Source organism: Neolamprologus multifasciatus, chromosome 5, assembly GCF_963576455.1.
Source record: "Neolamprologus multifasciatus chromosome 5, fNeoMul1.2, whole genome shotgun sequence".
Classification (NCBI taxonomy): domain Eukaryota; kingdom Metazoa; phylum Chordata; class Actinopteri; order Cichliformes; family Cichlidae; genus Neolamprologus; species Neolamprologus multifasciatus.
In genome coordinates this window covers 35,166,568-35,179,102 of record NC_140443.1, presented here as the reverse complement: position 1 = coordinate 35,179,102, position 12,535 = coordinate 35,166,568, and the positions used below count along the sequence as shown (strand labels likewise).

General features: G+C 42.6%; 2 protein-coding genes across 4 annotated transcripts in view; both read left to right on the top strand.

The window, feature by feature from the left end:
* ptpdc1a (protein tyrosine phosphatase domain containing 1a) overlaps window positions 1-1,345 on the top strand; it is a 28,736-nt gene extending 27,391 nt beyond the window's left edge. For all 3 annotated transcript variants that reach the window (XM_085161083.1, XM_085161084.1, XM_085161085.1), the window contains one exon: window positions 16-1,345. In XM_085161083.1, coding sequence (XP_085017209.1) covers window positions 16-129 — 114 coding nt within the window. In that variant the 3' untranslated portion in view covers window positions 130-1,345. The remainder of the gene's footprint in view (window positions 1-15) is intronic.
* wnt7aa (wingless-type MMTV integration site family, member 7Aa) overlaps window positions 1-12,535 on the top strand; it is a 78,574-nt gene that overhangs the window by 49,241 nt on the left and 16,798 nt on the right. Inside the window, exon 2 of the mRNA XM_085161104.1 lies at window positions 9,533-12,345. Within this exon, the coding sequence (XP_085017230.1) occupies window positions 12,275-12,345 (71 nt within the window). The 5' untranslated portion in view covers window positions 9,533-12,274. The remainder of the gene's footprint in view (window positions 1-9,532; window positions 12,346-12,535) is intronic.

Below are 12,535 nucleotides of genomic sequence, written 5' to 3'. Positions count from 1 at the left end.
CAGTTTGCTTTGCAGATGGACCCTGCCTCAGAGGAGAACAAGTCTCTGTATGCAACACTGAAAGCAATCCTGACTCCCATTCTTCACGAGCTGCGTGACAAAGCTGTTCAGGAGAATGAAGCCTCCTGATTGGCATTGCCCCAATCAGCCTGCCGAGAAGAAGACTCCCAAACGAGGTTCCACTTTTATTTGTGGGCATTACTGCGTTAGAAGCCACCTCTCGCACCCGACGCTGCTGAGATCTGCCAGTCATGTAGTGTTTGAAGTGTTTTTTCATTCTGTTTCCTTTGAAGCTTGTAATTGACTCTGTGTTAATGTGCCACTGTGCTCACTCTGAACTTTTTGTTGGTTACCTGTTCTTTGTCTGAGACTAGATCTTGCTTTATTATCTAACTCATAGCTGTTAGCGACATGATGAAGAAGCATTTCATTACGTGAATGTAATGTTATTTAAATGTGTGACTCAGCTCTCTGGGTTCTTGGTGGGGAGGGGTTATTTAAACCAAAATATGTTTTACACTGTGCACATGCTGCAATGTGTCTTATTTATTCAGATATGTGGGGATAGGTTAATTGGATAATCCAAATTGTCACTAGGTGTGAATGTGCGAATGAATGTGAGTGCGAATGGTTGTCTGTCTCTGTGTGTTGGCCCTGTGACAGACTGCCGACCTGTCCAGGGTGTACCCTGCCTCTCGCCCTATGACAGCTGGGATATGCTCCAGCGCCCCCCGCGACCCTGAAAAGGATAAGCGGAAGTGAATGGATGGATGTTCTTTTTTGAAATGCACAAGTCGATAGAGTTGCTATAACCTGATAAGTTGCTTTGTTGCTGTAGAATGTAAGGTGTTCTCTTAGTGTTAAACTGTGGCTGTTACAGCAGTGCAAACTCACCAGGCCACAGTGCGTTTTCTTTTTCAATCAATTTTATGTACTTAATACTGTTTACCAAAAAAATCCTCCGTGTATTGTTGTGTCATTCATTCATTTGTAAAACATCAATCTGCCTCAACTCCTGCATTTAGCAATCTGCCTCGACTCACATGGCCTCTGTTTGGACTCATTTTGTGTACTTTTGACTCGCCTGTGTGTGTGTGTGTGTGTGTGTGTGTGTGTGTGTGTGTGTGTGTGTGTGTGTGTGTGTGTGGCTATTGACAAAAATCTTCCACCTCACCTCATCGCTTACGGACAAAATTCAGTGTAGATGCAAGCTGAGTGTGATATACTAATGGTACTGTAGTAATACGAAGAACATGACACGTTGGGCTGTGGAGGATTTTCAACAAGCACTATTTTTTCATTGTTCCAACGGGTTACTTAGAGAAATAAACATAACTGACTGAGTTTTGTTTGAGTGTTTGTTTGTTTTTTACTGGGGGTGGGTGTTGTGTTCCCCAAATGGCTCCTGGGCTGGGTTTTGACTTACTGGAAGAGGCTGCTGCCTGTGGGGAGTACTTTTACAATGGCAAGTGAGCTTGGTTTTCCAGCAAGAAGTTGCTCTGTTATTCGCTACACCAATAAATCGTTTAATGTTGAGGCTAAACATGTACAACATTTTAAAAAATTATACTATAAATCAGAAAAAAACCCTCAAAGTTAAATTTGTTAGTGGCAAGCAGAAGATTAGTCAGCCTTGATTTAAAGCAAGTGTCGGAGCATCTGGGAGGGTGAGACGTTGTAGGAGTTAAGAAACTCCTAAAGATGGCAGTAATGTAACATTAAGGATACTACTGTTAAACCCTCGAAGAAGAAGTAGCAGCTTCACGAACCACGAAGAAGAAGCAGTCAGAGGGTGGAGGATTCTTTCGACATGGCAGGTAGGTGGGTATACTTTGTTAATTATACATTTTGGATACACATTTCTTAGTAGTTGGGGTAGTATTCTTTCAAGCATACATGTAAAGACTCGGTAGTGTTGTAGTGCTGCAGAGGCCGCTGCCGCACTTTAGCCTGACGTTTGCCTTTTGGGACTTCCATGCTGGAACGTGCTGCTAGCTGCTAGCCCGACAGGGTTAGCTAGCCATTAGTAAGGAGTGGTTATTATCGGGCGCAGAATGAAGAGTCCGGGGGCGACTGGAGCACTTCACGCGTCTCTTCTTATTAAGCACTGAGCGGGACTTTACCAGCGAGGGAAATGGGCATATGGGATCTTGTGCTTCTTCTGTTTCTGCTAAACATTAAGCCTCTACACTGGGCAGCTTTGACTGTATTTTAAGAGCAAACACTGGGCAGGGTTGGGGTACTTCCTTTCTAATGGACACGTTAAGCTCTTCAGGGTTAAAGGGTTTTTGCGTGTAAAATCATTTGACTGTAGTAGTCAATGCCCTCATTTATGAGGCTATTCCTTCTTCAAGCAAACAAGAGTTTAAAAAAGACCCTTATTGCGTTTTCCTAGCTGTCTTTAATCATATTTAATATGGGTATTTCAGTTTACATCATAGTGTAATATGTGCAAGTAAGCCCTCTAAACAAAAGCTAGGGCTTTGGACTGATCTAACTGCTCAGGTTCAGTTTTCTCGTTGGATCTTTATCATGTCGCTGAGCTTGGAGCTCTCTAATATGGTCATCTCAGGCACGTGCTTGCCCCACCCACCTGCTGCAGATGAGGTGAGGTGCTGCACCAAGGCCTGAACAGTGTGTGGGACAGACACAGCTGTCTGGAAAATTATGAGTGCTGTTTATCTGACTTCTAATTTTATTTTTTCCCCCTGGCTCAAGTCTTTGGGAGGCAGATGTAAGCAGGGTTGGCCTAAATGTAGTTAATGCCATGAGTCTGTGATGATGAAACAATTCTAAGTATTCATTTCTGAAGGCCAGAACCTCATTCATCATATTTATGGAGCACGCGTTCACAATAGCCATCTCAAATTGCTTTATATTTTAAGATCTACAAGCCTATTGTAAGCCTACAATATGGGGGAGAGCCCCATCGACCAGGAGATCCCCTATGAACAAGAACCTGATGACCGAGGAAAGAAAAACGCCCTTTGAACAGGAAGAGACCTCTGACAGAACCAGTCTCAGAGGGGAAGCCCTCTGCTCTGACTGCTTGTGAGGTTTGGGGAAAGATGTGATTTCTCTTTGTAGCTGCTAATCACCTATTAAAATGCTAACTGTCTGTCAGGATTGAAATAGTTTGAATTGAAGCTGATTATTATTAACTGATATTATTCTAAGACAAACTTCATTTAGCTTCCTGAGTTTAAAAAGTGGTAAATCTATTGTTTTGCGTTTGCATTACTTTACATGATTGGATTGACTTCAGCATACCATGAATGACAATGGATGAGTTGGTCACATTACAACTACTCTGCTGTTGGATTCAGCAATATTAACAGAACTGTCAGAATTTGTCATAAAACAGACACAAATTCCTGTTCTGAAAAGCAAAACCGATACGGAGGTGCCTTAAACCTGGAATGTCTTACATAACCAACAGGAGTCCTGACTTGTTTGGTTGCAAACATTCACTTCAGTCCAGTTTAAATTATATAGCATCAGTTCATAACAACAGTCACCTCAACATTCTTTATATTGGAAAGTAACAATATCAGAGAGAAATCCTGACAATCACAAGACAGTGGGAAGGAAAAACTCCCTTTCAACAGTAGGGGTGGGGGAAAAATCGATACTGTGTAGTATCGTGATATTTTGTTTGCTAATAATGTATCGATACAGGGACAGCAGAAATCGATATTTTGTTACAAACAATTTTTTCGTGGATTGGAACATGACTCTGACTTCAGAGCATGTTGATTCTTTTTCTGAGCAAGAATCCTGACATTCCTTCACTGTCCAAATGTGTTTAACTTTTTTTTTTGGGGCAGCAATAAACATGACAGTTTACTTATTTTAATTTAAGACATGTTTTATTTTAATTAAGTTTAAAACTTTTTTATTTAATGTAAAATTATATTTTGTTTTAATTTACTTTCAAATTCTTCAGTTGCTGAAGGGGCTGCATAGTTTTCATAAACTGCATAGTTCAGAATAGCTATAATTGTACCAGATGGTTGTTCAGTTAAGTTGGACTAGACTGTAATACAAACCGTTCAGTTTGTCAACAATAAAACTGAAATGAGAGAAAGACTGAGTGTGAGACTTTGATATTAGAGAAAATGAATATTGATAAAGTTTACCTTTATGTACAGAATCTGAATATCGCAAAATATTTTAAAAAATTGCAATAATATCGTATCGTGCGTTAAGTATTGTGATAATATCGTATCGTGAGTTGTATGGTGATTCCCACCTCTATTCAACAGGAAGAAACCTCCGGCATAAAGAGGACATTGACTTTGCTGATGGGTGTCGATCTTTTCCTGCTGTAAGGTTGAGAAAATTGAGAAACTCAGACTCTGGTCATTCATTGGCTAAAGACATGTGAGCAAACTCTCGCCTACTTGTCGACGTGGAAACTATAAGGCTGGAGCTATAATGGCTTGCTTAGACGCATGCATTCAGTTGTAAATGGTAAATGGCCTGTATTTGTATAGCGCTTTACTAGTCCCTAAGGACCCCAAAGCGCTTTACATATCCAGTCATCCACCCATTCACACACACATTCACACACTGGTGATGGCAGCTACATTGTAGCCACAGCCACCCTGGGGCGCACTGACAGAGGCGAGGCTGCCGGACACTGGCGCCACCGGGCCCTCTGACCACCACTAGTAGGCAACGGGTGAAGTGTATTGCCCAAGGACACAACGAACGAGACTGTCCAAGCCGGGGCTCGAACCGGCAACCTTCCGATTACAAGACGAACACCCAACTCTTGAGCCACGATCGCCCGTAGTTGTGCATACCTGGAATTAGTCCTTCCCATTTCTCTTTGTTCAAGTCTGTTTGGAGTGGCCTAAAGGACACATGATTAGTCAGTGTGTTGAAACGCAGTGCGTCATGCGTGTCACTCAGATAGTTGTGAACACAGAAACTGTAACCTCTGGGGAACTCTGCTGTTAGAGTCGTCGTACTGTAGGAACACAGTGTCCCTCAGTTTCTTAGTCATATCCATCATCCTGTCCCCTCCCATTCTCCTTGGGTGATGTCATGGTACCGGTATCCAACTTTCATGTACTGTCAACGTGTCTGTGGGCTGTAAAATGCTCTCCACCTTACAGGCGCTGCCTGTTTGTGATGAGGTTGATCAACACGCACAGTAAAGCGATGCAAGTCATTGGTAAAGATGTTTGTAATCCCAAGCAGTTGCTGAAGGTTTGTTGTTGTTTTTGCAGTTTAAGATACAATGGCCCCAAAACTCTGTCATAATATCCACAACCTTCACTTTAATCAGCTGTGCACACACAGTTTGATAGGCTGGCACAGGACATGTGGTTCAGGGTGTCTTTAGGATGTCAGAGAAAACAAAGCGCAGTAAAGAACATTTGTAATCTCTCTTTGAAAAATGTAATTAGATTGTGACTAATTTTTCTTACAGTTGTTGGTTAATCTGAACCTGCAATAATGTATAATACCAGCAGTGTTTCACTGTGAGGCAGTGTAAACTAAATAAATCCCAGAAGTGTAATAAACTAGGAAAAACAGTTAAAGACAGCTGTGCATTTTCAGCATTAAAAATTTCCTCAGAGTAAAACTGCTCGTCTCCTTTTTTGTCAGCACTCACCTCGCTGTTTAACTTTATTGGAATTGTCATGAAAGAAGCTGACTGGGGTCTTGCATCGGGATAACACAGTGGCATTTGTATCTACTGATTACCCAGTTCTAACCCAGTACCAGTGTTGGTGAAGCTGCAGTCCTCGCTCTGCAGCAGAGACTCAGAATCTTATTTGCAGAGGTCCACAGAAAGGTTATTGTCACAGGTGTAACATGAACGTTTGCTGTTAGCTTTCTGTGTTAGCTCTTCCACTAACAACTGGTCTGCTGCTGCTGAAGAAAAACAGAAATGAATTAAACAGGTCAGCCTGTCGGTGTCGATACCTCATCAGCTTTTTGTCTCTTTCAAATTAACTCGTGCATCCTCAGCCCTGCATTCAGTGTGAGCTCTGTGTGGTGGCTGGTCAGTTGAAATGTACAGTGAGAGCAAGTTGAGAACTCTTGTCCGTTTACTCAGAGTTCAGGCTCCCCCTGGAATGTTGTGGCAACATCCCATAATGAACAGTTGATTGTTATTATTCTAATCTCTAGATTTTGTGTGTGTAGACATGATCCAGCTTCGACTTTGGCAGATTAGTGTCTGTGTGGCTGCAGGAATCTGTCACCGACCCAGAGAATCATGAGCGAGTCCCCATCGGCTCCATCTAAGCTGTGCACTGGGTAAAACTCATGGGAGTTGATTCAGACTTCCTGTATTAGGGTGCTGGTTTCACAGATCAATATTCTTAAAGACTTAAAAGCCTGAATTACCTCTAATTTCCTGCTTCTAAATTCAAATAAAACTGAAGTGATTGTCTTCTGCCCTAATCTCAGAAACATGGGTTCCAATGAGACACTTACTCTGGATGGCCTTACCTTGGCCTCCAGTTCTGTGGAACCACAACACCCTCTCTACTTAAAACTCTCCTAAGAATCAGACTTAAAACTTTACATTTTGAAAGAATTCATAATCAGGGAGTTATTGCATGACTCTGAACCCTCAGTTATGCTGGAATAGACCTAGGCCAGGGGTGGGCAACTCCAGGCCTCGAGGGCCGGTGTCCCTGCAGGTTTTAGATGTGTCCTCGAACCAACACAGCTGATTTAAATTACTAAATTAGCTCCTCAACATGTCTTCAGTTCTCCAGAGGCCTGGTAACGAACTAATCGTGTGATTCAGGTGTGTTGACCCAGGGTGAGATCTAAAACCTGCAGGACACCGGCCCTCGTGGACTGAGATTGCCCACCCCTGATCTACATGAAGTGTTCTGAATAGGCTACAGCAGGGGTGGGCAATCTCAGTCCACGAGGGCTGGTGTCCTGCAGGTTTTAGATCTCACCCTGGGTCAACACACCTGAATCACACGATTAGTTCATTAACAGGCCTCTGGAGAACTTCAATAGATGTGGAGGAGGTCATTTAGTCATTTAAATCAGCTGTGTCGGATCAAGGATGCATCTAAAGCCTGCAGGGACACCGGCCCTCGTGGACTGAGATTGCCCACCCCTGGGCTACAGTGTGACCTCAGTTTTTGGTCCAGTGTAATGATGGAATGGTTCACTCTGTGTGTTTTGTTATCTTTATCAGTCTGTTGGTGACTGTCATTGTTCACAAAACTCTGATTTTGGAGTCTGTTGGTTGGCTCGGTGGACTTGGCCTGCGGGTGGATGTCCTGCAAGTGTTCACACTGATGCCAATTCAGCACTCAGCTCGAGGGAAGGTACTGAAACATTACCTTCTGTTAAAGGTTACTAAGCTGTGCATTTGAATCCAATCTGAACGTTTTGATGTGGTCACATGTGGCACCATGAACAGGTAGGCAGATGTAGATCCACCGTCCAGCTGCGCGGGACACTTGGAATTTAAGGCATCAGTTCAGCTGCTCTACAAACTGAAGAGTGGGCAGCTATACTCGGCTTTCTCTCACTGCAGCCTCAGGTGTTTGTCTCCTCACCTGCTCTCTGTCTCCACAGGCTTCACTGCTTCACATCTCTGGGATCAGTCGGGTCCTTGTTAAAGCCCACAGCATGTGCACAGTGGGATGAGGTAGTAGGTTGTATAGTTTTAGGGTCATACCCACACTGGGAGATAACTATTCAACCTACTGTCTTTCCCAAAGTGCCAAACAGACATCTCAATGGCCCCTGTGTGGATTCCCGAGGTCTTCTCCCTCAGCGGTGTGTTCGTGGATTCAGATGTTGCTCTGCGTTCTGCTGCTCGTCCAGTGTGAGGTAGTAGATTGTATAGTTTTAGGGTAGTGATTTTGCCCTCTTTAGGAGATAACTATACAATCTATTGCCTTCCCTGAAGAGTGGAAGCTCTCAAGCTCTCCTTCATCTGTGGAATAATTTTCATAATGTAAGAGTTTTGGTGTTATCGTATTTATGAGGTGTTAACATATATACTCATATTTATATGTTAACACCTCATATTCCTTATGTTCTTATAACTCTGTTTTTATTCTTGATTCGTTTCTTGTTGCAGACTGCAGTTTGGCTTCTGTCCTGTGTGTGTCCTTAATGTATTGCAGAGCTGACAAAACTGACTTTAAAAAAATAATAATAATGTTGTGTATCTGTATTGTTTGTGACCTGAGCAGCAGGATGATGAACTTGGACTGTATTTCCACACCTATAAAAGGGATGTTTACCGGATACGTTGTTTTTCTGTTGCTTCTTTTTAATACGCTCTGATATGTTGGACACTTGATGTATAAATTCGTAACTTTGTGTTTTGTTTGTGTTTCTTGAGCTTCCCAATAAAATCTGACCCAGTAATTAAAACAGAAGTGGACTGCTGTGCTATGAATGTACATGAAGGAACTAATCTAAAGGTCCTTAAGGTAATATTTAAAAGACAAAAGGGGGAAAAACATTTCACCTGCAGTTTCAGTGACAGAGAGGGCCTCGAGCCTATCCCACCTACCACAGGACGAGAGGCGCTACACTTTGGACAGGTTGCCAGTCTGTCGCAGGGCTAACACAGACAGACAACCATTCACACTCACATTGACACCTAAGAGCAATTTAGATTTGCCAGTTAACCTACCCTTCTATTACACTTTGTGCAAATTCCTGCTGAAGCGTTTCCCCCGTCCTATCTTTTCCCCAGTTTTGCAGTGATGTGCTGACTCCAGCTTCTTTTAATGGAAATCCAAGGATCTCTTTTAGATTTGGGGATAGGGTGCATCACGGCATCATTATTCCAAAATATTTCTGCTATTTGGAGTTGTGATGATGGAGAATTCTGTGCAAAATGTCCATAATTCTTCAGCTCGGTTAAGATCTGGTGACTTGGGAGCCCAAACAATCTGATTAGAATGATTGTTGTACTGTTCAAACCATTTAATTCAATTCAATTTTATTTATATAACGCCAAATCACAACAAAAGTCGCCTCAAGGCGCTTCATAGATACAGAGAAAAACCCAACAATCATATGACCCCCTATGAGCAGCACTTTGGCGACAGTGGGAAGGAAAAACTCCCTTTTAACAGGAAGAAACCTCCGTCAGAACCAGGCTCAGGGAGGGGCGGGGCCATCTGCTGTGATTGGTTGGGGTGAGAGAAGGAAGACAGGATAAAGACATGCTGTGGAAGAGAGACAGAGATTAATAACAGATATGATTCAATACAGAGAGGTCTGTTAACACATAGTGAGTGAGAAAGGTGACTGGAAAGGAAAAACTCAATGCATCATGGGAATCCCCCGGCAGCCTACGTCTATTGCAGCATAACTAAGGGAGGATTCAGGGTCACCTGGTCCAGCCCTAACTATATGCTTTAGCAAAAAGGAAAGTTTGAAGCCTAATCTTAAAAGTAGAGATAGTGTCTGTCTCCTGAATCCAAACTGGAAGCTGGTTCCACAGAAGAGGGGCCTGAAAACTGAAGGCTCTGCCTCCCATTCTACTTTTAAATACTCTAGGAACAACAAGTAGGCCTGCAGAGCGAGAGTGAAGTGCTCTAATAGGGTGATATGGTACTACAAGGTCATTAAGATAAGATGGGGCCTGATTATTTAAGACCTTGTATGTGAGGAGCAGGATTTTGAATTCAATTCTGGATTTAACAGGAAGCCAAAACAGGAGAAATCTGCTCTCTCTTTCTAGTCCCTGTCAGGACTCTTGCTGCAGCATTTTGGATTAACTGAAGGCTTTTCAGTGAGTTTTTAGGACTTCCTGATAATAATGAATTGCAGTCGTCCAGCCTGGAAGTAGTGAGCACTACTGCCCTAAAAATATAAATACACACACACATACAGCCACAGGTTCTGTTTACTGTACAGTCAATAAAAAATCTCATCTGGTCAGATGATACTTAGTTGATTGATGCACATTCAGTTTATAGCAAACAGGTTTCCTTAATGATTAATTATCTGAATAAATAAATATTTGATTTTAGAATTTTGCACATTTCAGTTGAATTTTACTCAGTTATCTCTTCAAGTTTCTTGAGGGTGTAGGGCAGTGTTTTGGGTTTTCCTTTGTTACGTGTTTGTACTTAGGAAATCTCTACACACTAACAATGAAGGCAGCATTTCCCACCATTGTGTGTGCTGATGTTAACTTGGAGGTAGAAGTGCGAAAACAGCTTTTTGTTCAATGGTAGGTTCACAGGTGTTCCAGCAGATGGCGCTAGAGCGCTTTGACGGCTCCACACAACGATCACTGTGGATCATTTACTGGACATGAGGAAAAAGTCTGATCTTGTCTTTACTAATGTTTCTGCAGCTGTTGCACAATAAACCAATTACAGTTGGACCAGATGTGCTTGTAATGACCGTTTTTAAACAAATAAAACATTTTATGACTTAAGTTGTGTTTCTAGACTTGTTTTCCCCCCATGACACAGAAACTGCACGACAAGCCAAAGATTTCTTATTTAAATCTTTTTTTCCCAGTTATGAAGTTTGAATTTCCAATTGAATTTGTTTTTTAACTGTTTCAAAATATTTAGTTTGACGATCAGACTTCAACTCAGATGCTCTATTATTCTCTGCTGGGTAAAATTCTCTGCTTATTTACTAAGTAAAAGCAGCCTCGAAAACACATAATATAAATGCGCTGTTACAAGCATCCAAAATGACAAACGTTCAAATATGAAGTTCCTCGGTACTCAGAAAAGTGTTCTTGATGTTTGAACCTTACTGTGCAGAACGTTACATGCTCACAGTTTAACAATCTCACGTTAACACCTCAGACTCATATTTACATTGTATCCACTACTTATCCACTTGTGCAATGAAAATACTTGAAGGTTTAACTGATGGAACAGATATGTGTGCCATTAATGAATTTCTGCCTTTGTATGGATTTCCCCCCCAAAGAAATCCAGTACTTATAGTACGACAAATTTTAAAACTGGGGGAAAAATAACATCCTAAAACCACTGTTATACTGGTTGAGCCCAAGCACTTAATTCAAGTAAATAACTAAAGTAGTGAAATTCATTCGGGGGTCCTTGGCTGTGTAGCACTGACTCAAGGGGAACTGATAGGAACTGACTGCTCTTTAGCAGTCTCTATTAATGACCAATGTTAAATCATGTTCAGTCAAAATATTTACCTTTCAGCTTTAATGAATTAAAAGTTGCATAAGGACCTGAAATACTCATTTGCCGTAAAACTGTTCAGAATGTAATAAAGACACTGACAGCTGACTGACTGAGAATTGGGGTCTAAAAAACGCAAAACTAGCTCAACAAAATGTGACCAACGACAAAGAACAACGTGAGAAACTGCAAAAAAAGACACAACGAAAACAGATGAAAATAAATTCAAACACGCAAAACGGCTACAAAATACAAACATAATTTCACATCGTTTTCAATCGTTCATATTCATATTATGATTGTAAGATGATGCCGTTTGACTTCAGATAAAGACGCAAAAAAAAAAAAAAAAACCTACAAAATGACTCAAAATGAGCACAAAGACACAAATGACATCACAAGTGTAAAATGACTGTACACACAAAACAACTACAACTAGATACAGCATCTTGGAAAACACACAACATGACTACAAATAGCTCCAAAACAAGACAAACAAACAAACAAAGTCTGACAGAGTGAGCCCCGTAATCCTTCCATTTGGGCTGAGGTGTGTGTGTGTGTGTGTGTGTGTGTGTCGGTGGGAGGGGCTTTTATTTGACTGCTAAATAAAAAGTAACGGTGCCCGGCTGGCTGCCAGTCTGCGGTGTCGCGGGTGACCTGTGGTTTAGGATGAGCCGCCGCGTGTGAGTGTAAGGACGTGACGGCTCCGCGTTTTTACCACACGGGTCTGCGGGAGCCGCAGCGTGTACCTGCAGGCTGTGTGAGAGCGTGTGTGAGCTGCTCGGAGGCAGATCTTCCACAGAACACGCCCTAGTAGAAAAGGTAGACACACACACTCACGGCGAGAGAGAGACACACACAAACACACTCACACTGAGCCCGATCACCGAGGAGCCGAGCTGCCTTACCTGTACACAACAGCCCCAATGCTCCCCTGCAGGCTGCCACCTCCAGCGCACGGTCACCAGATGAGAGCAGGGCGCGTTTACTTCCACACACTCTGGACTTATCGTATATTTACGCGCGGGGCTCTGAACACCTGGAGAGCCTGCGGGACTCGGCAGGAGGAGTAAAGCTGGGTGTTGTTGCAACAGCGGAGCGTTCATCCACCGGCAGGGCTGAGTACCATGAACAGGAATACGCGGCGCTGGATTTTCCATTTTTTCCTGTGCCTCGGGATAGTGTATCTGAAAATCGGGTGAGTGCTCAGGTGTATTTGTTCTGTTGTTGGTGTCTCAGATCAAATGGGAGATTCTCCACACACACACACACGCACACACACACGCACACACACACCGGGGTCTGCTGGGTGCTGGGGTCTTTTATGGTTTCAGTTTGTACATGTGTTGTTACAGAATCCCACGCACCTGCCCCCCCCCCCCCCCCCC